Below are 25303 nucleotides of genomic sequence, written 5' to 3' on the forward strand. Positions count from 1 at the left end.
AGGGGGCGTCACTATTAGTGCCTGTTCCTCCCTCCCTTCTGCTGATAGGGAAACAGGAGCAGGAATAATACTAATAATTTGTGCTACTTTTTCTGCATACCCTTGGCCTTATTCTGGGTTACTGAGCTGGGAGCTTGTCTGAGGCTGGAGCTCTATTGTCTGAATCCAGGCGCAGAAAGAACTGAGGGCTCTTTTAAGGCATCCACCTGGAGGCTGCCTGCAGGCTTGGGTTGCTAAGTGCACTGCTTAATTTAGAAGCGCCTTTTATCCTGGCTCTCTTGACCAGTCAAAGTTGTGGTCGCTGTTTTCAACAAGGACTGGGGAAAGAAAGGGTGGAATTAATTAAACCTAGAGGAAGGGACTTTGAAGGGCGGAGCTAAGGTCAAAGAAAGAACCCTTTAAATAAAGGGCCCACACCGGCTGCCAGGGAGTGCGCAGGACTAGCAAGAGGGAAGCCGGGCTGCTCCACGCCTTTCACGCCTTCCACCTCCCGCGTGTCCATCTGTGAGAAGGAGCCAGAGCCCAAGGGAGATGATGGAGCCTGAGGAGTACAGAGAGAGAGGTGAGCAACGGGCATCCCTGGCCCTCTGCCCTGCTGCTTCTCCTGCAGGACCAGCTGCTGGTGGGTGGCCCTTAGATTTTGGGGTGACATTTGGTGGGAGCATTAGAATTGCCTTCTGAGAGTTGGCACCAGCAACATTTTTTTTTTCTGTGAAAGGAATGTGAGATCGGAGTGTAAAACTTTTCTCAACCACTCTTTCATTCTCCCTCTCATATACCCACTCTCACATATGTCCACACTACTGTGCCTTGCTTTTCCTCCCCACTTTGCCACACAATTGAGGATTTGGATCCCTGAGCCACTAAATGGGAAAAGGGGATTGTTCATATTCTGAAATAGAAAAAAATTTTCTCAATATTCTGTAATCACTGCAAATCTTTTCTTTCTTAACATTCATTCCTTCATGTGTGAACCTATCAGTAGCGTTCTTTCATTAGTCATTCATTTCATAAATATTTAGTAGGTGCCTACTCTGTATCAGCTAAAACCAAGTGATTATCCAGTTTTCAGACATGGCTCTCCCTTAGCAGGAAAGTAGGTAGTTGCTTAAAAGAGAATCTTGAATGTCTATTTCTATAGTTTTTTATATCCCCCTACTTACTAATTAGTGTGCATTAGCTTATTCCATTGCTTTCCTAAGGCACTGTCAGCGGAGAGCAAGTTCCTGTGGATATTCATCCTCTGAGTGGAACACAAATACATTTAGCACTGTTCCTGGACCAGTGGAGGGTTAGGTCTAGGGCTCTCTGATCTCTGGTGAGGCCCTGCTGGAGAAGCACCAGGATGTGAGAGGGTTGAAGGGGAGCAGAAGGAAGACAGAATGGTGTGGAAATCTACCTTTGTCTTATCAGTTTTGTCTGGGGTTGGTTCTGTTCTTAAGAACTTTGCATAAGCTGATGCAGAGGGGAGAAATTGAGTTCCCTCTCCTAGGTAAAAGCAGAGCCCAGGAAGTACTAAGGAATGGATGTTGAGACAAAGAGATATGTGTACACACACACCCACACCCACACACACACACGCACAGCAACAGAGGCACTGAAGACTGCAACCTGAAAGAATAAATAATTTGCAATAGTTTCAGAGTGTTCGACTTGACTTTTTTTTCCTTCCTTACTCATATGTTCATTCACTTGATACATTTTTTTTTAGCATCTAAAAAATATCCTAAGCACTGAGGTGTTGATGGAGGCAGCAGGAAGGAGAGAAAGTCATTAAGATTTGGTGCCACATTTCCCAGGCCAGGGCAGGGGGCTTGGTCTGGATCCATGGTTGTGCTTTAGGAATTCTGTGAGTCTCAGAAATTACACACAAAGTTCTATGTATACGTAAGCCTGCAGTTTTAATCAGATTCTTGAAGTTAAGTCCTCATATGAGTCCAAAAAAGATGAATAATAACTGATTCAATGGGGATGGTGAAAAAATAGATTTTTTTGTCCTTTATCGGAACTGGGCATGGAATCTTTCTATCTGTGCTAACAGATATAACTGGTGGGTGTGTGTGTAACAATTTTTGGATACAAAGAGCTATAGAGTTTCTACTGAACCTATAAAGTAGTTAATAGATGTTCTGTTTCTGAGAAGGAAAGAAAGGTAGGAGAGACAATCAAAATTGAAGTGGATAAAGGAAGGGGAAAGAAAATAAAACTTTTCCCTTTGGTGCTAGAGTTTTGTGCTTTGGAGATTTTCCCTTTTGTTCATTCGCTCACTTAGAAACTCCCTCCATCATTCATTCACTCCCTCACTCTTTTTTTAAATTCTGAAGATAAGGTCGTGCAGGGGATCAGATCCTACCCTCGGCCCATGAATCCGTGTCTTTTTTTTTTTTTTGAGTCCAGGCTGGAGTGCAGCGGCGCGATCTCGGCTCACTGCAACCTCCGTCTCCCAGGTTCAAGAGATTGTCCTGCCTCAGCCTCCCAAGTAGCTGGGATTACATGGGCCTGCCACCACGCCCGGCTAATTTTTTGTATTTTTGGTGGAGAGGGGTTTGACCATGTTAGCCAGGATGGTCTCAATCTCCTGACCTCGTGATCTGCCTGCCTCAGCCTCCCAAAGTGCTGGGATTACAGTCATGAGCCACTGTGCCCAGCCAAATCCGTCTCCTTCTTTACCAAGTCTCTTGGCCCGGACCTGAGAGGGATGGGCACAAATCAGTCAGGCCCAGTCAGGGGACTTGAGCCTGATTTCTCTATGTCACTTCTAGGGAGAGAGATGGTGGATTACATCTGCCAGTACCTGAGCACTGTGCGGGAAAGACGTGTGACGCCAGACGTGCAGCCTGGCTACCTGCGAGCCCAGCTGCCTGAGAGTGCTCCTGAGGACCCCGACAGCTGGGACAGCATCTTTGGGGATATTGAACGAATCATCATGCCTGGGGTGAGACACAGTGACCACAAGGGCAGTTCTGGATTTCAGGGCACAGAAGGGTGGGTGGTGGCCTGAAGAAAGACCTGCTTTGGGTAAGCTTGGGATGAGAATGCATCCTTCAGCCACTTGGCCACCAACACCCCAGCCCATCTGCTAGGCATGTGGAGGGCAGGACTTTGACTGGTATTAGGTTTCTTTTTTGCCCAGTTGTGCCATGGCATGAGGTTTCTGATGCCAGGGCAGGGCTGGCCAGAACAACTGCATTCCAGAGCACAGTCTGGCAGAAGTGTGGACGTCTAATGGGATGGGTGGAGAAGTGAACATTTTGTCTGAGGGGAAAGGAAAACTGTGGATAGTAAGACAGGGGAGAGGAAGCTGGAGGTAGTGCCTGGCCCTGACAACGGAGCCAGAGACTCTTCTATACAGTGTCTGAGACCACACCAAAGAGAAGAAAGGAAGTGGGGAACACATCCCCGCAAGGACACGCTGGTGACCAGGTTGCTTTGGCCCAGGAAACTGAGTGGGCCCTGGCAACCCCTCCTGTCCCCTCTGAGGTCTGGTGATTGAGCTGCTTTTCAAGAGCAAGAAGGGACTTTCCCTGAGTCATTGATACTTTCCATGACGGAGGGTGCAGCCTGGGATAGCGCTGGTGGGGCCAGGAAGCTGATGGAAGCTGGCTGATGCATGGACTTGAGCCGGAGCCTGCCTTGATGGGTGGTGAAGACACCCCTGGCCACCGGCGGTGAGGAGCTCTGCCATGGTGCTCATGCTAAAGTGGCATTGACTCCCTTCCTGTGGCGGGGCTCCCTGCCATGTGCCAGCTCTGTGCTGGCCACATGACATGCTATCTAATTTAATCTTCCCAGTGGCCCTGTTTTATAGATGAGGAAACTGCTGATGCTCAGAGAAGTTAATTGTCTTGCCCAAAGTCACAGAATTAGTACCTGGTAGATCCAGGATTTTAACCTAGACCAGTCTTACTTCACAGGCTCTGCCGTTTCTCGTACCCTCTGTCACCTCTACTGGTGAGTGCCTGAGTGTGCCTGGCTAAGCCTGGGCCCCTAGCATTGCCTCTCTGGCTCCACACCCCCACACAAGCTGTGTCTTCCCTCTCCCTGCTTGGGGCATTTGTGTTCTGAACCACACATGTTTATAGGCTCTTCCTGAGGCCAACTTGAGGTTTGCCTTCATCATTCCCAAAGAACTTTTGACTTCAATGTGACAAAAAGGCCAGGCGCGGTGGCTCACGCCTGTAATCCCAGCACTTTGGGAGGCCGAGGCAGGTGGATCACCTGAGGTTGGGAGTTCAAGACCAGCCTGACCAACATGGAGAAACCCCGTCTCTACTAAAAATACAAAATTAGCTGGGCATGGTGGCACATGCCTGCAATCCCAGCTACTTGGGAGGCTGAGGTAGGAGAATCGCTTGAACCCGGGATGCGGAGGTTGCGGTGAGCTAAGAGAGCACCATACCACTCCAGCCTGGGCCACAAGAGCGAAACTCCATCTCAAAAAAAAAAAAAGTGACAAAAATATGCCTAGAAGCAGGGGTGGGAAAATATTCAAACTCAGAAAGTGATGGCAATTTTGACTTTTTTTTTTTTTTTAAAGCAATAGAGACAAGGTCTTGCTATGTTGCCCAAGCTGGTCTCCAACTCCTGGGCTCAAGTGATACTCCTGCCTCGGCCTTCCAAAGTGTCGGCATGAGAGGCCTAAGCCACTGCGCCTGGCCATGAGGGCCATTTCATACAAAGCCACTCATCTCTTTGACCATTCAGCCTATTTCACAAGCAAGATCCTGATAAGATTATCTCCTGGATTTTATTCTGTAAAATGTAATCTGCTGAGGGGCTAACTGTAATCTGGGAGTGAGACTGAAAGCAACTGTGAGAAGAGGTGAAAATGAGCTGATTCATTTGATCGAAAGGAATTCCAGCAGTTGCTGTGGGTGTCGTCGTGAGGCTCATTTCTGGAAAGAGGTCTGTTTGTTTTTGATAAGGGCTCTTCTGGCTTATTTTATCTTATTTATCTTACAAGAACAGACTATTGTCTCTTGATAGAGCTAGGAGGTAGAAGCCCTTCTCTGGGGTTTCCAAAATACTGTTACTAAGCACAGTGATAATGAGGGTTAAATCTCTCAACTCATCTCTCAGGCCACACCAGCCTCCGAGAGCTGGCCTCAAAGCAGTTGGTCCTTTGCTTACTCATTTTGCTCAGTGCCTCATTGAAAACTGAATTAGTTTTTCTCTTCCTGCCACCACCTAGAAAATAAGAGAAGAAAAACCCTCTTTCTCATGTAATTCCAACCCTGGTTAGACAATCCTCATCTACTTTTCATGGGAGAGAGAGAGCATCCCCATGGGAAAAGTCAGGACACCACCCTGCTCGGGTGTCTGGGCTTCTGTCTCATTGTGGTCACCTGTCCCTATGGGGTATGTGTGACCACAGGGATGTGCTCTCTGTCTGTCAGCCCCAGTTCTCACCTGCAAAACAGAGATAATGCGTAGGCCCTACCCCATAGGGTCCTGTGAGAAGTAAGTAAGAGAAGGCTTGGAGAGCAGGAGATGTGGTTATTACTGATCATGACTCTTGCATGGTGAAAATCGGAGGAAGAGATTTGATCCTCTGAGTCAAGTCAGGATATGTGATGTGTCTGTCACCCACATGATTAGTTTACCGTTAATGTTAGAGCTTAACATTTCACACATTTCTTGCCCACGCCTCCACCCACACAACAACCCTAGGAGACAGGATTTATTTTATGATGAGAAACTGAGGTTGAGGGAGGTGCAGGAGAGGCTCCTGGTCTTATGGGGTCTGTACTGTAAACACTTTTTGAGACCTCCTTTTGAAAAACAAAAAAGAATGAGGCTGGGCACGGTGGCTCATGCCTGTAATCCTAGCACTTTGGGAGGCTGAGGCGGGCAGATCACGAGGTCAGGAGTTCGAGACCAGCCTGGCCAACATAGTGAAACCCTATCTCTATTAAAAATACAAAAAAATTAGCTAGGCATGGTGGCGGGCACCTGTAATCCCAGCTACTTGGAAGGCTGAGGCAGGAGACTCTCTTGAACCCGGGAGGCAGGGGTTGCAGTGAGTCAAGATGGCGCTGCTGCACTCCAGCCCTGGTGACAGTGTGAGAATCTGCCTCAAAAAAAAAAAAAAAAAAAAAGAATGAATTTCAAAAGAGACCCACACAAACATGGTACGTTGGAGCTTAAGTTCATTAGCTTCATGGTAAATCTACACAGTCACACAGCTGGTTAGGGACTGAGGTGGGATGGGAACTTGCGTCCTTGGACTTAATTCTTAGGCTCCTTATACTATACACGCTGTCCAGGACAAGGTCCTTGCTCTTGAAGGACTCTAAGTATGTGTGGACAGTAAAGAACAGGATGATGCCCTAAGAGGTTATCGAATGAGTCCTCAGTAGAGTGAAACATCTAGAATTCTAGTGTTCCATCGCTCAGGGAAGGGATCGAAGGGAGCTGTGGGAGCTGGGGGAGAGTTCGAGGAGGAAATGAATATTTGGTAGCTTTCTAAGAACTGGCGGGTTTTGGAAGGTCGTGTCTTTATAGAGAGTGCCTTTCTATCAGGGGACACAGCATTGCTCAAAGACATAAATGCAGAAAGGAACAGGGCATGCTTGCAGAGCAGTGAGATGAGAAGAGATTAGATAATCCATGAGGCTGATGAACCACCGGGGCTGCTTCCGAGTTCTGATGGGGGGCCCTTCCTGCCCACTCAGCTCCTCCTTACATCCGGTTTTGATTGTGGGCTCAGGGTTTAGCCTGGAGGTTGGCCTCCCATACGCTTGGTCTGGGCTCTCCTCTCTACCGTCTCCTCTCCTCACTACATCCCCAATGTGATGCTTAAGGACAGCTTTGAACCCATTCACCCTGACCCTCTGAGTTGCACGCTCAGGGAGCTCAGTGCACCATGAAACAAAAACAAAAGGTGCCTTTTGCAAGAAACTGGATGAAACAAGTAGTCTGCTTTTCTGGAGCTCACAGTCTGCCCTTCCTTTTTTTTTTTTTGAGACAGAGTTTCGCTCTGTCGCCCAGGCTGGAGTGCAGTGGTGCGATCTCGGCTCACTGCAAGCTCAGCCTCCCGGGTTCACGCCATTCTCCTGCCTCAGCCTCCTGAGTAGCTGGGACTACAGGCTCCCACCACCCTGCCTGGCTAATTTTTTTTTGGTATTTTTAGTAGAGACGGGGTTTCACCATGTTAGCCAGGATGATCTCAATCTCTTGATCTCGTGATCCACCTGCCTTGGCCTCCCAAAGTGCTGGGATTATAGGCATGAGCCACCGCGCCCGGCTTGCCCTTCCTTTTATTGCTGGGCAGGGGTGGCATGAGGGGTAAGTACTGGGGACTAGTGTGAATACCACCCAGAATCCCACAACTGGGTTACTCTAGTGATTTTCCTTTTGCATATTTCCTTCTGGACTTTGCATATATGAAAAGGCTCCACTGATGATCTAGCATAGGACATGGGCCACGTGAGTGGCAAGAACACCAGTAAACAAGTCTGATTTTCATGGAGTTATGTCACTGATTTCTGCTTAAAAGTGTCAGCCTATCTCTAGAGTGACACTTCACCTTGCCAGAGATGGTCTCTGGAGAAAGCAAGCCTGCGGGAAATGCCTCCTGGTGCCAACTGTGTGCATGCTCTGCCTCCAGGTGGTACATTGGCAGAGCCCCCATATGCACGCCTACTACCCAGCCCTCACCTCTTGGCCCTCCCTGCTAGGAGACATGCTGGCTGATGCCATCAACTGCTTGGGATTCACTTGGGTGAGTAGCAATGGCTGTAACTACTGGCAATGGGGAACATAGCAGGGAGTGGTATCCTAGGGCAGACATATTTTGTCTTGGTTTCTGAATATGGCTCCACAATAAATATTAACGAGGGCTATATTCTTTAAGCTTATGCTTTATTTTAATTTTCTTATCACACCCTTTAACCCTATGGAATCACGAGTATCAATCCCATTTTGTAGGTGAAGAAATCGAGGCTTAAGCAACTTATCTCCCCCAGATCACACAGCTCATAGAGACACAGATAAGATTTGGATACAGATCTGGTTATTGCCACAGTTTGTGACCTTAACTAAGCAATTTGATGCCTATTGAGTCACTACTTCCTCTGTGCTCTTATATTTGAGTAGCTGGAGATATGTCCTAAGACTTCCCTTAATAACCCCTTAAGCACCACTCAGCTTTAAATGGTGCCAAAAGCCTTCTAGAACATCTTTTTATTTTAAGCCTGAACTCCGATGGGTGTGTGGGTGGGTGGGCGGGGGTATTCATATCTTTTCTAGGAAAACGTCCCCCCTGGGCATTTGAGGACTTCTCAGCTAGGTATTTTAGGGACTTGGAGAACCAAATCCAAGCCAACCATTTCTAGGGCTGTTTCTCCATAGAGCCTTGGAGAAGTCGCCTCATTGAGGGCAGCATGAATCCAAAACCCCACATTGTTTTCTCTTTTTGGTCGACAGAGAGTGGACCAGGAGAGAGGCACATGGCCTAACATTGAGCCCTTCTCCAGAAAGGTTCCCATTGACACCATCAGGGGCAGACATGTTTCTGGAGCTCGTGGGGGCACCTCAGTGCCCTGGGGCTGTGCAGTTTGAAGTTCCTTTTCCTTTCTCAGGCATCCAGCCCTGCGTGTACAGAGCTGGAGATGAACATCATGGACTGGTTGGCAAAAATGCTGGGACTTCCAGAGCACTTCTTGCACCACCACCCCAGCAGCCAGGGCGGAGGCGTCCTGCAGGTACCTCCCTTGGCAAAGCTTCACCTAGCATGGGGGCTAAGTAGCGAAAGACAAGCCAGACCCTAACCTGGCAATTCTCCCGTTCTCCGTGGTGTTTCCCCCACATTACCCACACCGTCATCACCAACACCACCATCATCACAGCTTCCACCTCTACTCCCACCTCAGCTTCTGCTTCGTTCACAGGTACTGCTACTTCCTTTGAAAGAAATTAAAGAGCCAATACATGATCACATTTCCAGTATGACTTGATTCAGGTTTCTTAGTCTATAATCTGACAATTCCTTTTTATTGTCCCATTTTGTATCTCATGGTAAAAGGGAAATGAGAAGGCAAGGAGACGACTTCTCTTTCTCTCCCTGCTAGGTTCAGGAGATCCCTTGCAGTGAGAGCAATTAACAGCATAAACTGATTAATGGTATCCTCTAACCCTATCTTCTGGATAGTTGTCAAATTATGGTTCTTCAAATATTTCTTTTTTTCAAGAGTAGTGCCATGGAGTGGAGCTTTCTGGGTGCCTCCCATGGACCACACACATTGTTAGGTGCTTTTGCATCTATAAATCCTTGATGTTCATGAGGGCTTGGTTCTGAGGCCTTTGAGATTCCTCAGTTTCTTGAATTCTACTTTAATGTATGTTTCCTGGTTTTATAATCTATGAGACAGAGATAATAATACTATTTCCCTCAAAGAGTATATGCAAGGATTCAATGAATTCTTTTTTTAAATAAAAATCGTGGCTGGACATGGTGGCTCACCCCTGTAATCTCAGCACGTTGAGAGGCTGAGACAGATGGATCACTTGAGCCCAGGAGTTCAAACCAGCCTGGGCAACATGGTGAAACCTGATCTCTCCAAACAAACAAAATTAGCTGGGTGTGGTATCATGTGCCTGTAGACCCAGCTACTTGGGATGCTGAGGTAGGAGGATTGCTTGAGCCCAGAAGATTGAGGCTGCAGTGAGCTATGATTGTGTCACTGCCCTCCAGCCTGGGCGACAGTGCAAGACCTTGTCTCAAAAAATAAAAAAATTGCCATGTTGCTCTGAGATGAGAACCAGGAAGTTCACTGGGTCCTCTTGCTAGCTAAGTGACTCCCTCTCTCACTGCAGCCTTGCAGCAAGATTAAAATCTGAACCTCGGAAGAAAGACAAATTGCTGCATGTTGTGGACATTTTGGATTGTCAGCAACTAGTTACAACTTCAGATATCATATTTGGGAGAACATGCTAAATGTCTATGGTACATGATCTTGCTTTTCATCTAATTATCTCAGGAACCCTGCAGCTGAATAGTACCATTCCCCAATGTTTGAGATAAGAGCACCGAAGTTCAGAGAGATTAAATAACTTGCCCTAGCTTACACAGCTGATAATCGGAAGAACGAGGATTCAAACCGATGCCTGTCTAAATCCAAACCATGCTTTCTCCTGGATTGTCAGCCATGTGAACTTGAGTTAGTCCCATCACCTCTCTGAGCATCACTCTCCTCATCTTAGTGTGACAAGAATCATAATTATCTCAAAGAGGTGTTGTGAGGAGCAAGTAGAATGCCAGAAAGTGTTTTGTAAACTATGAATTGCAATACGGATGGAAGGTGTTGTTACTATTATTATTATTTTTAAAAACAGGGCCTGGTTCTGTCACCCAGGCTGGAGTGCAGTGGAGCCATCATGGCTCACTGCAGCCTCCACCTCCTGGGCCCAAGCAATCCTCCCACCTCAGCCTCCCACGTAGCTGGGACTACAGGTGTGCACCACTACACCTGGCTTTTTTTTTTTTTTTTTTTTTTTTTTAGAGACAGGGTCTCACTATGTTGTCCACGCTGCTCTCAAACTCTTGGACTCAAGGGATCCTCCCAAAGTGCTGGGATTACAGGCGTGAGCCACTGCACCCAGCTGATTATTATTATTATTATGCTATGTACTTCTTTACATAAATAGCTTTCTTGTTATGGAGTAACTCCCAGGCACTTAATATCTGTGGGATCTGGTCCACACCACTCTCCATGACAGTGTCTGCCAGGCCTTTTTAGCAGGATTCTATCTGGTGTAGGTCACTTGAAGATTTCAAGAAGCAGAGACATCAAAGACTGGGTGAATGAATGATGAGGAACCATAAAGACTCCTGTGAAGTTTCTGAGGTGGCCCTGAAGATCTCCACGATCATGGCCAGAGCAAAACCCTACCCAACCCTTGTTTGGATAATCTATACTCCCATCCTGGGAAGCATTTAAAGGGATGCTCTCCATGTCACAGACAGAAAAGAGTCTTCTGGAGGGGAAATGTTAGCCCAAGGTCACAAGAGCTATTGACAACTAAATGGGCCCAAGTCAACAGCCTCTCACACAGGCCAGGATTCTCTCTCCCTGGGGAATCAAACTCCATATCCATTTGTGTAATAAGCTGAGAGTTCTTTTAAATATGTTTTACATGGGGAGCAAACACATCCAGGAGAGACAGAGCATTCTCTTTTTGGTTTCTGTGGCCTCTCTAATAGAGAGGGTGGTATTAGGTGCAAGCTTATTTTAGAAGGCAGAATAGGAATGCAAGTTGGGGAAGGACATGGGCACCTTGGGCAGTAGGAGCTGTGTATTTCCTTCTGTGAATAGCTATGACATACACACACATACACACACACACACACACAGCGAGAGAGAGAGAGAGAGAGAGACAGAGAGAGAGAGAAACTATAAAACCTGGGGAAATTTGGCAAGAGAATACAGAAAGGCTGCCATGATAATCCTTTTCCCCTGCAGAGCACGGTCAGTGAATCCACTTTGATTGCCCTGCTGGCAGCAAGGAAGAACAAAATCCTGGAAATGAAAACGTCTGAGCCCGATGCTGATGAGTCCTGCCTAAATGCCCGACTCGTGGCCTATGCCTCTGACCAGGTGAGTTGCCCGACGCAGGACAGCCCTTCGGGTTGGTGCTTGGCTTCTGGAATCTTGGTCCTTGAGCAATTTTTTTCTAGACATGAGTAGGCTGGGGTTCCGGGCAGCTCAGACATGGGAGCTTGTCTCCAGCAACTGTAGGGAAGACAAGCTTCCAATGATCATATTTGGTTCCCCGAGTCTTAGGCTTCAGCAGTTTCTGGGGAGTGATCGTTCCAGGATGACTCTTTGCTGACAGGTTTCTGTGGCCCTTCTAGGCTCACTCCTCTGTGGAAAAGGCTGGTTTGATTTCCCTTGTGAAGATGAAATTTCTGCCTGTGGATGACAACTTCTCACTCCGAGGGGAAGCTCTCCAAAAGGCCATCGAGGAAGACAAGGAGCGGGGCTTGGTGCCTGTCTTTGTAAGTCAGGATATGTGCCTAAGCTTAAAATGATAGAACTTGGATGTCAGGAAGGAATTTTGGCAGAATTCAGGTAAGTAACATGCTGCACACAAAAGCAGAAAGGTCCTCCCATACGGTATTTTACACATCATGAGGTGCTATCCATAGGTGTGTTATGGAATAAATTTTGTGGGTCATAACCAACATTAAAAGGAAATATAGTATAAAATATTAGAGTGCACACATATAGCTAGAGTATGTATTGTTTTATGAAACCTTTTTTTCAAATACACACGTATACATGTACTAGATTGTTATATAAAATGTGTTTCTTACGAGGCATGGTAAAACACAGTCTGAACTATACACTGTTCTGGTGGGATGGATGGGAGTCGATCACGTCTGTGGTGAAATCTTTCTCAGGCCAAATGTGTCACACGAGCCCACCCTCCTATGTTAACTTGCCTTCATTTTCCCCTAGGTCTGTGCAACACTAGGGACCACTGGGGTCTGTGCATTTGACTGCCTGTCAGAGCTGGGCCCCATCTGTAAGTATCTTCCCTCTCTGGCTAGGAAGACAAGGAATACATTTTTAAATGTCTCCTAAAGCAAGGACCTGAAACCAGCTCTATGGGATTATTCTTGTTCCTCTTTGGTCAATGCAGAGACATGGGAAGAACCACCAAAGGTCATGAGGGTCTCTTCCAGGGATCCCTGGACATTGCCTTTCCCAGTGGTGTGACAAGAGTTAGAGGTGGCCTACCTTGCCTCCTGTCCTAGGAGGCGACAGTAGGAGAGCCTTCGGTTTTCTCATCCTCTTACTTGTATGTTGAACTTTACTTAATGCAGGCTATACCCAAAATACAGTGTGAATTAGGCTAGAATAGAAATGCTTTCTATTCTAGCTTCAGAAAAGGAAACGGGTAGGGTAGGGGAAATCATGGGAGAGATTAAAGGCAGAGAGGAAACCCAGATGGGACTGTTTAATCCCCAAGCAAGAAACCACTAGGAAAGAGAGATACCTTCCCTCTAACTTTTGTATTCGGTGCACTAACATTGCTCTCTGTGCTGGTGGGAAATTGATTTCTGTGCCAGGATGTTCTAGGCTGAGGCCAAGAGGGTGCTGGCCCTTTACCCAGTGGAAGAAAAAGGCAAGGGTGAGGCTTTGTAGACTTTCCCGTTAGGAGGTAATGATGCCTCCTTCAGCCCCACTTCTTCAAACTGACTCCACCTGCTCCCATCTCCACACCCCCTCCATTTCTCATTTAGCCAAAGCACATCATCCTTGCAGCCCAACACTCAGCTTGGCCAGGTGCGAGACACCTTTCCCCACTTCATGCCTCCCCTCCGGCCAGCTGATGTTTGCCTCCTCAGGTGCCCGTGAGGGGCTGTGGCTCCACATCGATGCTGCTTATGCAGGCACTGCCTTCCTGTGCCCTGAGTTCCGGGGGTTTCTGAAGGGGATTGAGTATGCCGACTCCTTCACCTTTAATCCTTCCAAGTGGATGATGGTGCATTTTGACTGTACTGGGTTCTGGTGAGTGTAGCAGCCCAGCTCCGAGCACGCAGGAACGCCTTGCCTCCTCTGGAGAGACCTCAGCCACTAATGCCCATTTGGAAACCCACAGGGTCAAGGACAAGTACAAGCTGCAGCAGACCTTCAGTGTGAATCCCATCTACCTCAGGCATGCCAACTCAGGCGTGGCCACCGACTTCATGGTGAGTGGCCGGGGATGGGCAGCCTAGTGGTCTCGGGTGGCCAGTGGGAACTGTAGGCGTCTGACCCCCCAAAATCTGTACGGTGGCTCCCTTCAGAAGGCAGCACACTATGAGCTCATCTCATAATATTGCCAATGCATACCTTGGTTTCTAATTGTGCCTAAGTATATAGAATGAAATCCAGAAAATGGTTAAAAACCCTAGAAAATGAGACCAGCCTTTGAGGCAGTGTGCACATTTCCTGAATATTTGTGGCATTTTTTTAATTCCCGGAAATGCTCTTCCTACCACGGGTGGACCAGTTCCTTCTGCCTCCATCTCCGGTCATCTTTTTTGTTTCTTACCCAGCAGCAGGGCAGGGTGGAGAATTTCCCTGGTGGGGAAAGAGCCTTCTTGCTGAAATCGCTTTTGTTTTTTTGTCCCTGGCAGAGGCGCTGAGGGGCAGCTCTGTGGTAGTGACGGGCTGCGGGACTTGTGTGAGGTTCTGGAAGCCTCCAAGCATTCCTGACTTTCCCAACTGACTGCGCCTCAACTCTCTTAACTCTCTCTCTCTTTTCTTTTTTCTTTTTTTTTTTTTTTTTTTGAGACGGAGTCTCTCGCTCTGTCAACCAGGCTGGAGTGCAGTGACGCCATCTTGGCTCACTGCAACCTCCGCCTTCCGGGTTCAAGCAATTCTCCTGCCTCAGCTTTCCAAGTATCTGGGACTACAGGCGTGAGCTACCGCGCCCGGCAAACCTCAACTCTCTTGATCCCACATCCTCAGCCAGTGTTTTGCCTTAGGGAAACGAATTCTTAACAAATTGACTCCGCAGTTTGCGGATGAGCCCCTCCTTTACTTGTAGCGGTGACGGGGATGTAAACGAATGTATTACACATAACCTGGCCAACGGAGGCAGCAGAGCAGAGTGGGGGCAAGCTTGCTTTGGAATTCCATTCCCGCAGTGGCCCTTTGGGAAACTAACTGGACCTCTCTGAGCCTTGCTTTCCTTATCTGTAAAATGAGAATAGTGGCATTGATTCATAGGGTATTGTGAAGCTTAAATGGGAACACGTGTGGATCACCTAGCACACTAGCCGTGTGGCAAGTGCTCAATATATGGGAGGCGTAGTATTTCTGAAAGCTCTTCTTTGAAGCTGCAGAGATTTGTCATGACAGTGGTTAAGCATGTAGGTGCTAAAGCATGTGTTGGAGTCCTGGCTTTCTGTTTACTAACTTGTGTGACCTTGGGCAAGTGACTTAAACTCTGTGTCCAGATTTCCTCTTGTGTCAAATGAGGCTGATGACCAGAGTTCTGGCTTGTTAGGCTTGCTGTGAGGATTATACAAATTAATACACTGAAGTGCTGAGAGCAGTGTCTGACCCCTGTAAGCGTCCTTCCTTGTGAAGAGATGGTTTTATCTTCTTGGACAACTGAAGTGTCTTGCCCTTTTAGTCTTTAAATAATAGCTTAGTCATCACTTGATTATACTGGCTATTCTCTCTTGGACCAGCCCACACCCTCTTTAGATTTTTGAAGCTTTTGGATTAGAATTGCAGCGGTAAGCCTCACGGCTTACTGGTGGTGACAGAAGACCCTCTAGAGGTAAATAAAGAAAGAAAAATAATGGTTCTTTTTCTCCACTGCTCTTTCTGGTAGGTTTTCAGAGATTTTTAATGAAAAATTTAAAAAATTCCAGAACAGCCCAAGGGTCAGATATCTTTAGGGATAACTGTAGGTTTGCTTCCTGAGTGTGAATCGATGCCCATTCTCCTATGAGTGTATTTGGGTCATCATAACTGAGAAGCATTATGTTCACCCTTGCCCTTTTGAATTTCATGTCACCGTTTAAATTCATTTACCACAGTGCCTCAGGATCTTCCCGGGGTTCATTCCCAGGAGTTTGGAGATTTTACAATGCTCTCTGTCTTCCAGATAACTCATAAAAATGTTAGAGTAAACTCTTCCCAGCCCTGCTCTGGGGAACCTTATTATTTTTACCTCTCCACCCAGAAGGCGCTGCCTTACACTTATCCTTCCCCCACCTTTAATCCTATGGATTTGATTTTCAAGTCCATGAAGAAACTCCTAGAAAAGAGAAGTTGCTATCTTTTTCATGATCCTGAGGGTCCTCACAGCTACTCTCACCTGGGCCCAATGTCTTTCCCACCCAGGTGGCTGCAGCTTTGAACAGAAGCTCAGTCCTGCTCTGAGATGAGCCAGAAATAGGGCAGCATCCCAGGAGAGAAGACTTAGGTGCTTAATCCCTGGGGTCCTGGAATCACCGAAAATCAGGGCTAGATTCTCTGACAGCGGAGAAGCTCCCTGTTTTCCGCCTCTCACTGGACAGAGAGCACCAGTGGAGGGAGCATTACCTTAGCCTTGCTTGGCAAGGGAGCCCTGCAAAACCTTACAAGGACACAGAGGAGGCTCGGGATGCCTCAAGGTAAAGAAGAGCCCGGTCAGGCTTTATATGTCCAGATTTTTTGATCCAGCAGAAAATGTTGGCTAGAACCACTCTGCTGAGTCAGCATGGATCAGTTTTGGAATAGTGACAAGAAAAGGAGCAACTGGGAATACGGAAGATTGTGAAGAAATTAAAATAAAATCACCTCTGCCTATCCTGGTTTATTTGCTGGTAAAATAAAGTAGCTCTCTCTATATATGAAATAAATTGGCTATAACTATCTGGAAACCAGAACCTTTTAAGAGATGATCCCTATCATCCATTCATTATTCTCTTGGAGGGTCCATTGGACAAGAGGTGGAGTTGACACTTTCCCTGTTACAGAAATTTTGTTCCATTTTCAGGTTTTGATGCCTTCTGCTGGCACAAAAGCCCCCAAGCTGCTCCCCAGCACAACAGAGTTTTGCTTGGAAATCAAAGGCTTAGTAGTTTTCTGCTGGGGAAACATTGTCCATCAACAAAGGGGTAATGTCCCAACTGTGCCTGGCTCAGGAAACTGGGGTGAAGGGTGAAGGTGAGGACATTTGTGAGGATTTGATAATCTTGTGTATGGGCAGATAAATACGCAGTGAGACAAACATTTATTTTTAGTCAACAGAAATTGTGGTAGAAACTTTCTGACGTTTGAGGGAGACGTCATTAGGAAACCACATGACTCATTAGAATAACTGCAAATGTTTTCCAAATCCTCTGCTCTATTTTCAGATCTGAGAAATCAGTCTGAAATTGATTTGGAAATTTTCAGATGTATGGTGACTGCAACCTTGAACTTTAAGCTCTGTTGAATTTGGCCACCAGGAGCAAAGTGTCAATTTTCATCTAACAGCGGCAGAAATTTGGGTGCTCATTTGAAATCTGACAGCTGGAGTGATGCCTCTCAGATCACAGGAATCTCACAGGAAAATGAACAAGGCAGTGTGAGGTTAAATAGGGATCATCTTGGCTCTAGACAGAAATGCTACTGTGATTTGTAGCTCACATTTTAAAATAATCTAAATAGCCAGCACCTACTGACAACTTCTTCTGAGGCTCTTGGCGTTCTTTGTCCTTACACCACTTGCCCAGGAGGTGCAATTGGTTCTTTATGTCCCGGACTGATGAGCCAGTGAGGTGGCACTACCCAAGGTCACACAGCTAGTAAGTGGCACAGCTGGAGGCGAAACCTAGGTCTGCAGGGCTCTAGTGTCTGTGCTCTAACCACTATACTTTACATTTTGGCAGGAATAAAAATAGAACTTTATTTTCTGCTATTCAAGGAATATAGATTCATTTAGAGTAAAAACGTATTTCCCTTATGTTGAATTTCTGGGCCAGGATGAAATGTTTAAAGCAGCACTTTAAAGCAAAGCGCCCTTCTCATTGGTTTAGGGTAATGGACTTGATTTCCACGTGTCTGGCTCTCAGACAGGTGACTGTTGGCCACCTTCGTCAGTGATTTGGTCACACGATGGGGCAACCCTTGGGGAGCTTGGCTTACTCCTTAGCAACAGCTCCCGGAGTCATGGTGACACCGTCCATCCCTGGAGGGCTGGGCAGGCAACTGATAATGCCCAGAAATGCCCGAGGGAGTGGGGCGCCCTTGTCTCTAACCTTGGGCACTGTGTTCCTTTGTTTCTAGCACTGGCAGATCCCCCTGAGCCGACGGTTTCGCTCTATTAAACTCTGGTTCGTGATTCGGTCCTTCGGGGTGAAGAATCTTCAAGCACATGTCAGACATGTATGTAGCATGCCGCTGTGGGGGCTGAGCCTGTGTTCCTCTGTTTTCTTATGGCGAGGAAGGCTGGTTTCTACTTTGCAGATCTGCCCAGGAGACTTGTGGTGTCTGGTTCAGGTGTCTGGGCCTGTTCCTCAGCTCCTGGGACTTGATTCTCTTTGTTAACCAGGGGAGCGCTGAGCACAACATGCCCTGAGGGCTGTCTGATGCCTGTCCTCTGCTGAGTGTCTCACAGTTCCCCTTGCTGTCACTGAGCACTGGGGAGGGATGGCCCCAGAGTTTGGTTTGCAGAGAGAGAAAGAGAAAGTAAATCAAGGGGAAGTGTGTGTGGCCAGGGTAGGATCCTGTCTGCTTTGGAATTACCTCAATGGTCACAACTGGCTGAATATTTTAGCACTATTATGATTATGCCTGAAATAAAGCTCTCCTGGCTTGGACAGGTAGACTTAGCAAGTCTGGAACAAAGCTCCCTGCATCGACAGGCATTTATTGAAGGCCTATTTGGCTTAATTTATTTCTATTCAATTCAGCAATTACAAGGTATTGTGCTAAGAAAGGGACACAGAGGTGAATGAGACTGGTGCAGCCTCTCTCCCATGTTTTTCATGGGAGAGGCGGGACTTAACTAAGAACTCTGGCCACCGGCATTGTTCTCCCACTTCTACAAGAGTTCACATGCAAGACAAAGCCATTGATAAAAGCAGCAGGGGAAGCTGAAGACACTGTCCTTTCTGCCTATGTGTGTCTTTGTCCTTCCACCTTTCCTCTAGGGAATTCCTTCTTGGTTAAACAGACACAAACCAAAATGAAGTGGTGGAAGCGGTAACTATGACTTTTTTTTAACATTTTAAAAAAAATTATGCTTACGTAATAATTACGTATATATTTATAGGGTATATGTGAGGTTTTGATACAGGCATACAATGTGCAATGATCAAATTAGGGTAGCTGGGTATCCACCACTCAACCATTTATCATTTCTTTGTGTTAGAAATATTCTAGTTCCATTCTTTTAGTTAGTTTGAAATGTACAGCAAATTATAGTTAACTATAGTTGCCTTATCGTGCCACCTAACGTTGGATCTATTTAATTGTATTTTTGCGCCCGTTAACTATCACCTCTTTATCCCCCACTCCCCGCTACCCTTCCCAGCCTCTGCCAACCATCATTCTACTGTGTGTCTCCACGAGCTCAGTTTGCTTACTTTTTAACTCCCACGTTTGAGTGAGAACATGTGAAATTTGTCCTTCTGTGCCTGACTTATTTTGCTTAACATAATGTTCTCCAGTTTCATATGACTGGTTTTAATGTTGGTAATTTTACCTTTGTAATCACCACTGGCTGTTTACCAATGAGCAGCTGCCACCAACAATATTGAGGGACTTTAGGCACTTTGTGCTGTTTCTAGAAATGCAGACTCAAGACCGGAGGGTTGTGGGTGGGGAATGGTTGGTGGAGGTTACAAGTAATTAGGAAAATTTTTTTGCTTACAATTTGGGACTGGATATTCAATGTGCAGATCCTGACTAACCTCCCTTAGCACTTCTGTTTGCGAGTCAAACCCCTGAATTCCTATTAGCAACCCCATTGCCTACCATATGAGGCCCACACTCCTGGGCCTGGCTTTCAAGGACTTGATGATTAGCTCCTACCTTAGCTTGGGCATTTCATCGACCCATCCAGACCCCATGCTCAGTCCATCTCTGCACCTTCACCCGTGTCCTTCACCTGAACTGCCCTCTCCTCTCCAAATGTTGTGAATGGATTAAATTCTGCTTCCACTAGAAGCTTTTCTGCCTATTCCATATGTTCTGGTTTCTGCTTCATTAGCATTCCTATGATCACCTACTCAAACACCTTTACAAAACCGTGCTCAAAGTTCTTCCAATGTCCCACAATAGAAGAAATGGAATTAAAATAAAGTTGTTTGATATGATTTAATTTTATCTCTTCAACTTGACTGTGATGATAATTATTGACACTTGCATAATACCTTCAATACAAAAATAAATTCTAGTTCTTCATTAGATTCTTAGCACAGTGCTTGGGGTGGTCACTCTAACGTGGCAAGGCTCAGAGGGAGTAATTGCCCTGCTTAAGGGAAGAAGGCCCGGCACTTTCCCTGAAGCCTCCCAATTCCAAATCCTTTCTTCATAGTTCTGGGCTGCTTTCTACTACACTGAGCTCTTGGAAAGTTATATAAAATTAAATTTCATATTTCTCTGTCACACAGAAGTGCTTTAAAGAATGGATTTTTAGTTCTACCCTTTACTATTTGGTGACCTTAGACAAATTACTTAACCTTTCTACCTTTTTCTGCCTTATTTATTTATTTATTGTTATTTATTTTTGAGATGAGGTCTCTGTTGCTCAGGCTGAAGTGCAGTGGCACCATCAGAGCTCACTGCAGCCTTGACCTCCCCAGGCTCAGGTGATCCTCTCACCTCAGCCTCCTGAGTAGCTGGGACTACAGGCGCATACCATCATGCCTGGCTAATTTTTTGTATTTTTTGTAGAGATGGGGTTTTGCCATATTTTGTATTTTTTGTAGAGATGGGGTTTTGTCATGTTGCCCAATCTGCCTACCTTGGCCTCCCAAAGAGCTAGGATTACAGGCATGAGCCACCACCCCTGGCCATGCCTTCCTAATTTATAAAAATGAGAAAAGGATACTACTTCTCTGAAATTAAATGAGATAATATATATGCAGCCCTTAGCACAGGGTCTACCTACTACTCAGTTAAGTACTCAATGGGTACTTCTTCCTCTTCTCTTCTTCCCCTCCTTCATCATCTCCTTCTTCATCTAATTATAATAAATTGTCATCATAGTCACCATCATCATCATCATCATCCTCATCTCCTATCACTTACAATAGGGATTGGTAAACATTTCCTATAGAAAGCCAGATATTAAATATTTTTGGCTTTGTGGGCCATACTCTATTGTAATTACCTCTGTACTACAAAAGCTACCACAGACAATATGTAAACAAATGGGAATGCTGTGTTCCAAAAAACTTTACAAACACAGGTAGGGGCTATATTTGGCCATGGCTGCACTGTGCCTGCCCTTGACCTAGAGCGGTGCAGGGCACTGGCAGCAGCTCTGCTTTCATAACCTGTAAAGTGAGGCTTTGGAGGTGGCAGTGCTGCCTGTGCTCTGTGTTCTCCTCTCCCCTGACTTCTGCTTCTGTTGTTGCAAACAGCATGTGTTGTAGGAGGGATAAAAGCACAGTGGGAGGAGATCTACCTACTGTCACTTGTACCTTAGGAAAGTCACTTTCCCTTGGTTCCTTCTAAAAAATGGAAAGATTTAGCTGGGCATAGGGACACATGCCTGTAGTCCCAGCTACTTGGGAGGCTGAGGTGGGAAGCTCAGTTGAGCCCAGGAGTTCTGGGCTATGGTGTGCTATGCCAATTGAGTGTCCGCACTAAGTTTGGCGTCAATATGGTGACCTCCCAGGAGCAAGGGATCACCAGGTTGCCTAAGGAGGGGTGCAGGGGCCCAGGTTAGAAATGGAGCAGGTCAAAACTCCTGTGCTGTTTGAAACTGACCACGCAGGGGAGAAAGGGGCTCTGAGAAAGATTTGGAGAAACTCATTTCATTATGGTCAAAAGACAGGCTCAGGGCCAGACATGGTGGCTCATGCCAGTAATCCCAGTACTTTGGGAGGCCTAGGAAGGAGGATCGCTTAAGCCCAGGAGTTTGATACCAGGGTGAGCAACCTAGTGAGACCACTGTCTTTACAAAAAAATTAAAAAATGTAGCTGGGCGTGGTGGTGCATGCCTGTAGTCCTAGCTATTCAGGAGGTGAAGGTGGGAGGATTACTTGAGCACAGGAGTTCAAGGCTGCGGTGAGCTTTGATTGTGCAACATGCCTCTGTACTCTAGCCTGTGTGACAAACCAAGACTCTATCTCTCTTAAAAAAAAAAAAAAAAAAAAAAGAGGATCAGCTAACTCCCTTGCCCTCTCTTGAAATAGAGTAGTAAGTATGAGAACTAACTGATAGAATTACTTAGCAAATATTTTATTGAGATCTTCTGGATGCTTGGAGAAATTTTTAAAAATCAAAGAAGAGGCAAGTCCTGTCCTTGTTTAGTTAGTAATCCTGGGTTAAAAACAAAAAGCAAAAAACCCCAGGACATTTAAAAAGATGGTATGAACTTCAGTGGAAGATTAATATAATACAAAGCCTTTAACATTTTAAAATTGTAATAAAATATTCATACCACAGAATGTACCATTTTACTCATTTTTAAGTGTACAATTCAGTGGCATTAAGAATACTCACAATGTTGTGTGACCATCACCATTATTTCCAGAACTTTTTCATTATCCCGAACAGAAACTCTGTATCCGTTAACCAGGTCCAAAACCTTTCCATGATGGGTGAGGACAAGATGTGAAAATATGTTCTCTATGGAATGTCAGAAACAGGGGATGAAAAGGGCATTTGGGATACAGGGTGAGAGGAGGTTTCAGAGGCAAGCGAAGCATGTAGGCTTAGGATGGGGCAGGGCCGCCACTAGCCCATATGGCAACTTGATGTGCACTACAAACAGGCATCTCTTCCTTTAGGCACATGCAGCTCGCATGAGGCACCTGGCTGGGAACGCAGAGCGTGGACTGGGTTTTGGCCCTCACTTGCCCACTTGGCCAGTCAAGGAGCTGTGAAACCAGGAGTTGAGGCCAGGTTGCCTGGACTGCAAAGCACATGCCTTCTGGGTTCTGGGGCTGAGTTAAAACAGGCCCTGAGATGAGTTCTCGAGGTGGATCCGATGTGACAGGAAACAGGGAGCCATTGGAGATTTTCCAGCTTGGAATATGAGCAAAATCAAATGGAGATGACAGTGAGGCAGAAGCCGCTTAGGTCTCTGTGATGCGAAGGTGGCCCTGGTGTAAAACCATTTAGCAGTCTGAAAGTTTATGCATAGTCTCTTGTCTGATGATTAATCTCAGTTCTCTTTATACTTGCAATTCCAGGGTACTGAAATGGCTAAATATTTTGAATCTCTGGTCAGAAATGACCCTTCCTTTGAAATTCCTGCCAAGAGGCACCTTGGCCTGGTGGTTTTTCGTCTGAAGGTAATACCATCTTCCAAGCCCCTCTGTGAATGATGTTATGTGGTGCTCCAGAGCTTCTCGGAAACACAAATGCTGGGCTCTGGGGATGCTGACAGGGGCTGCGATGGAGACTTCACTTCTCTTTATTTTTCAAACAGGGTCCTAATTGTCTCACAGAAAATGTGTTAAAGGAAATAGCTAAAGCTGGCCGTCTCTTCCTCATCCCGGCCACTATCCAGGACAAGTTAATCATCCGTTTCACTGTGACATCCCAGTTTACCACTAGGGATGACATCCTGAGAGACTGGAATCTCATTCGAGATGCTGCCACTCTCATCCTGAGTCAGCACTGTACTTCCCAACCCAGCCCTCGGGTTGGGAACCTCATCCCCCAAATCACGGGCGCCACAGCCTGGGCTGGTGGAACGTCCCTTCAGTCTGTCAGTGGGGCAGGAGAGGATCCATTCCAGGCCAGGAAGATCATCAAGCAGCCTCAGCGTGAGGGAGCCGGTCCCATTAGAAGGGAAAACGGCCTCCATCTTGAAACTCTGCTGGACCCAGTTGATGACTGCTTTTCAGAAGAGGCCCCGGATGCCACCAAGCACAAGCTGTCCTCCTTCCTGTTCAGTTACTTGTCTGTGCAGACCAAGAAGAAGACGGTGCGCTCCCTCAGTTGCAACAGCGTGCCAGTGAGTGCTCAGAAGCCACTGCCCACAGAGGCCTCTGTGAAGAATGGGGGCTCCTCCAGGGTCAGAATCTTTTCCAGGTTTCCAGAAGAGATGATGATGCTGAAGAAAAGTGCCTTCAAAAAACTCATCAAATTCTACAGCGTCCCCAGCTTTCCTGAATGCAGCTCTCAATGTGGGCTCCAGCTGCCCTGCTGCCCTCTGCAGGCCATGGTTTAGACCCAGGGTCTTCAGCCAGAGTCTGAGGATATACTTCATGGACTCTGTGAACCCCTCACAATTGTATGCCAACTTTGTGTGCTTATGTGTACTTGCATTTTTCTTGGGGCGAGTTCATAATTTTAATCAAATTCTCATAGGGGTTCATGACCCACAATAGGATACAAACGAAGAGTTTAAGCCAGCATGATCCAGGCGGGTTCAGCAGCCTGGTCAGCGAGAAAAGGCTGAGGGTAGACAGGCAGCTTCTGTGGTTCAGCTTGTGACATGAAATATAACACAGAAATAAATTATGCTTGTCCCTGAAACAAAACATATCCTGTGTCACTTGATTGGCTGCTGAAACATTGATTAATTAACCAGTCTGGGAGCTTAAATGCATGTACTGTTTTTTGAAGCATCAATTATGAGTCAGGCACTGTGGCTCATGGTTCATAAATGAGGAAACCAACGTTTAGGTCACACAGCTTTAAATAGGCAAACCCAGGTCTCCTGGCTTCCAGTGAAGCCCAGGCTGTTTCCACCATGCAGTACTGCTCAAGGTTGGACCTGAACAGGAGCTCACAGCCCAGCAGGCCACTCTGGTCCTCCAGTACATTTAAATGTTTCCTTTCTAGGTTTGGAACTTGTACATTTTCCCCTTTTTTTCCTGGACCCTGTAGTCAAATAAAAGCTATGCTCACAAGTGGCTTGCCCATCATTAGTTCAGAGGCCAAACACATAATTTTATTTCCATTTCAGATGGTACTTTGATAGGTTGTGACTCTGAAATGGGTTATGTAAAGAGTATTAAAGACAAACAAAGCTGGACATTAGTTAGAACTTTAAGGATAGATGTTAAACAGTAATATACTATCACAATAGGGAAAAGGGTCCCGTGTGAACTGAACTCAACTTGGATTTGTGCAAAGGTGACTAGGCATTTCACAGGGTGAATGGGAGAATAGGGAGAAGGCCAGCCTAGACTTAGAAGAGTCAGGAATGTGAAAAATTACAAAAAGTGGAAAGTGGTTGATGTGAAACCCCTCTGGGTTTGCTAACTGGTGCTTTTTGAAGTAAGACTCTTACCCTCCCACAGATGCTGGGAGTCAGGGGCCTGTGTTCAGGGGTTGGCTGGAACAAACAGTTAATTCTTTCGGCAGCTTTGAGTTTTCTTAAGCAGGCACTTTAAGGTGAGCTAGGATCATCTTAGGGATGTGACCTTGAGCTGTGAGAAATTAATGTTTGTTCAAGTCTTTATAGGCAAAGGTTGAGGCCTAGTCGAGAAGGGGGGCTCAGAGGAGCTTAGCTAGAGTTTGGTCAAGAAAAGAATCTTTGTTAAGAGTTTAAAGCTTTTTTTTTTTTTTTTTGGAGACTAGTGCTTTCTCTCTTACCCAGGCTGGAGTGCAGAGGCACGATCATGGCTTACTGCAGCCTCGACTTCCTGGGCTTGAGTGATCCTCCTGCTTCAGCCTCCCAAGTAGGTATTTAT

General features: G+C 46.3%; 1 protein-coding gene across 3 annotated transcripts; it reads left to right on the forward strand.

The window, feature by feature from the left end:
- The first annotated feature begins 351 nt into the window (after nucleotides 1–351).
- HDC (histidine decarboxylase) lies at nucleotides 352–24531 on the forward strand. Of its 3 annotated transcripts, XM_055279082.2 has the most exons (12): nucleotides 356–562; nucleotides 2763–2935; nucleotides 7610–7723; nucleotides 8583–8705; nucleotides 11463–11597; nucleotides 11855–11998; nucleotides 12462–12528; nucleotides 13355–13517; nucleotides 13609–13699; nucleotides 17763–17861; nucleotides 22847–22948; nucleotides 23086–24530. In XM_055279082.2, the coding sequence occupies exons 1-12, from the start codon at nucleotides 532–534 to the stop codon at nucleotides 23830–23832; spliced, it is 1989 nt and encodes a 662-aa protein (XP_055135057.1). In that variant the 5' UTR covers nucleotides 356–531; the 3' UTR covers nucleotides 23833–24530. The 3 variants fall into 3 exon arrangements, with proteins under 3 accessions (XP_055135058.1, XP_055135057.1, XP_055135059.1); XM_055279083.2 differs by lacking the exon at nucleotides 17763–17861 and having other exon boundaries at nucleotides 352–562; nucleotides 23086–24531; XM_055279084.2 differs by lacking the exons at nucleotides 356–562; nucleotides 2763–2935 and adding an exon at nucleotides 6782–7287 and having other exon boundaries at nucleotides 13250–13517; nucleotides 23086–24529.
- The last annotated feature ends 772 nt before the right edge of the window (nucleotides 24532–25303 follow it).

This window comes from Symphalangus syndactylus, chromosome 5 (assembly GCF_028878055.3).
Source record: "Symphalangus syndactylus isolate Jambi chromosome 5, NHGRI_mSymSyn1-v2.1_pri, whole genome shotgun sequence".
NCBI lineage: Eukaryota > Metazoa > Chordata > Mammalia > Primates > Hylobatidae > Symphalangus > Symphalangus syndactylus.

Bases quoted from the DNA above. Each gene is read 5' to 3' on its own strand.
- HDC (XM_055279082.2), top strand. From the start codon at position 532: ATGATGGAGCCTGAGGAGTACAGAGAGAGAG. The intron at 11,999-12,461 runs GTAAGTCAGGAT...ATTTTCCCCTAG, and splicing joins GGGGCTTGGTGCCTGTCTTT to GTCTGTGCAACACTAGGGAC. The intron at 13,518-13,608 runs GTGAGTGTAGCA...GGAAACCCACAG, and splicing joins TTTGACTGTACTGGGTTCTG to GGTCAAGGACAAGTACAAGC.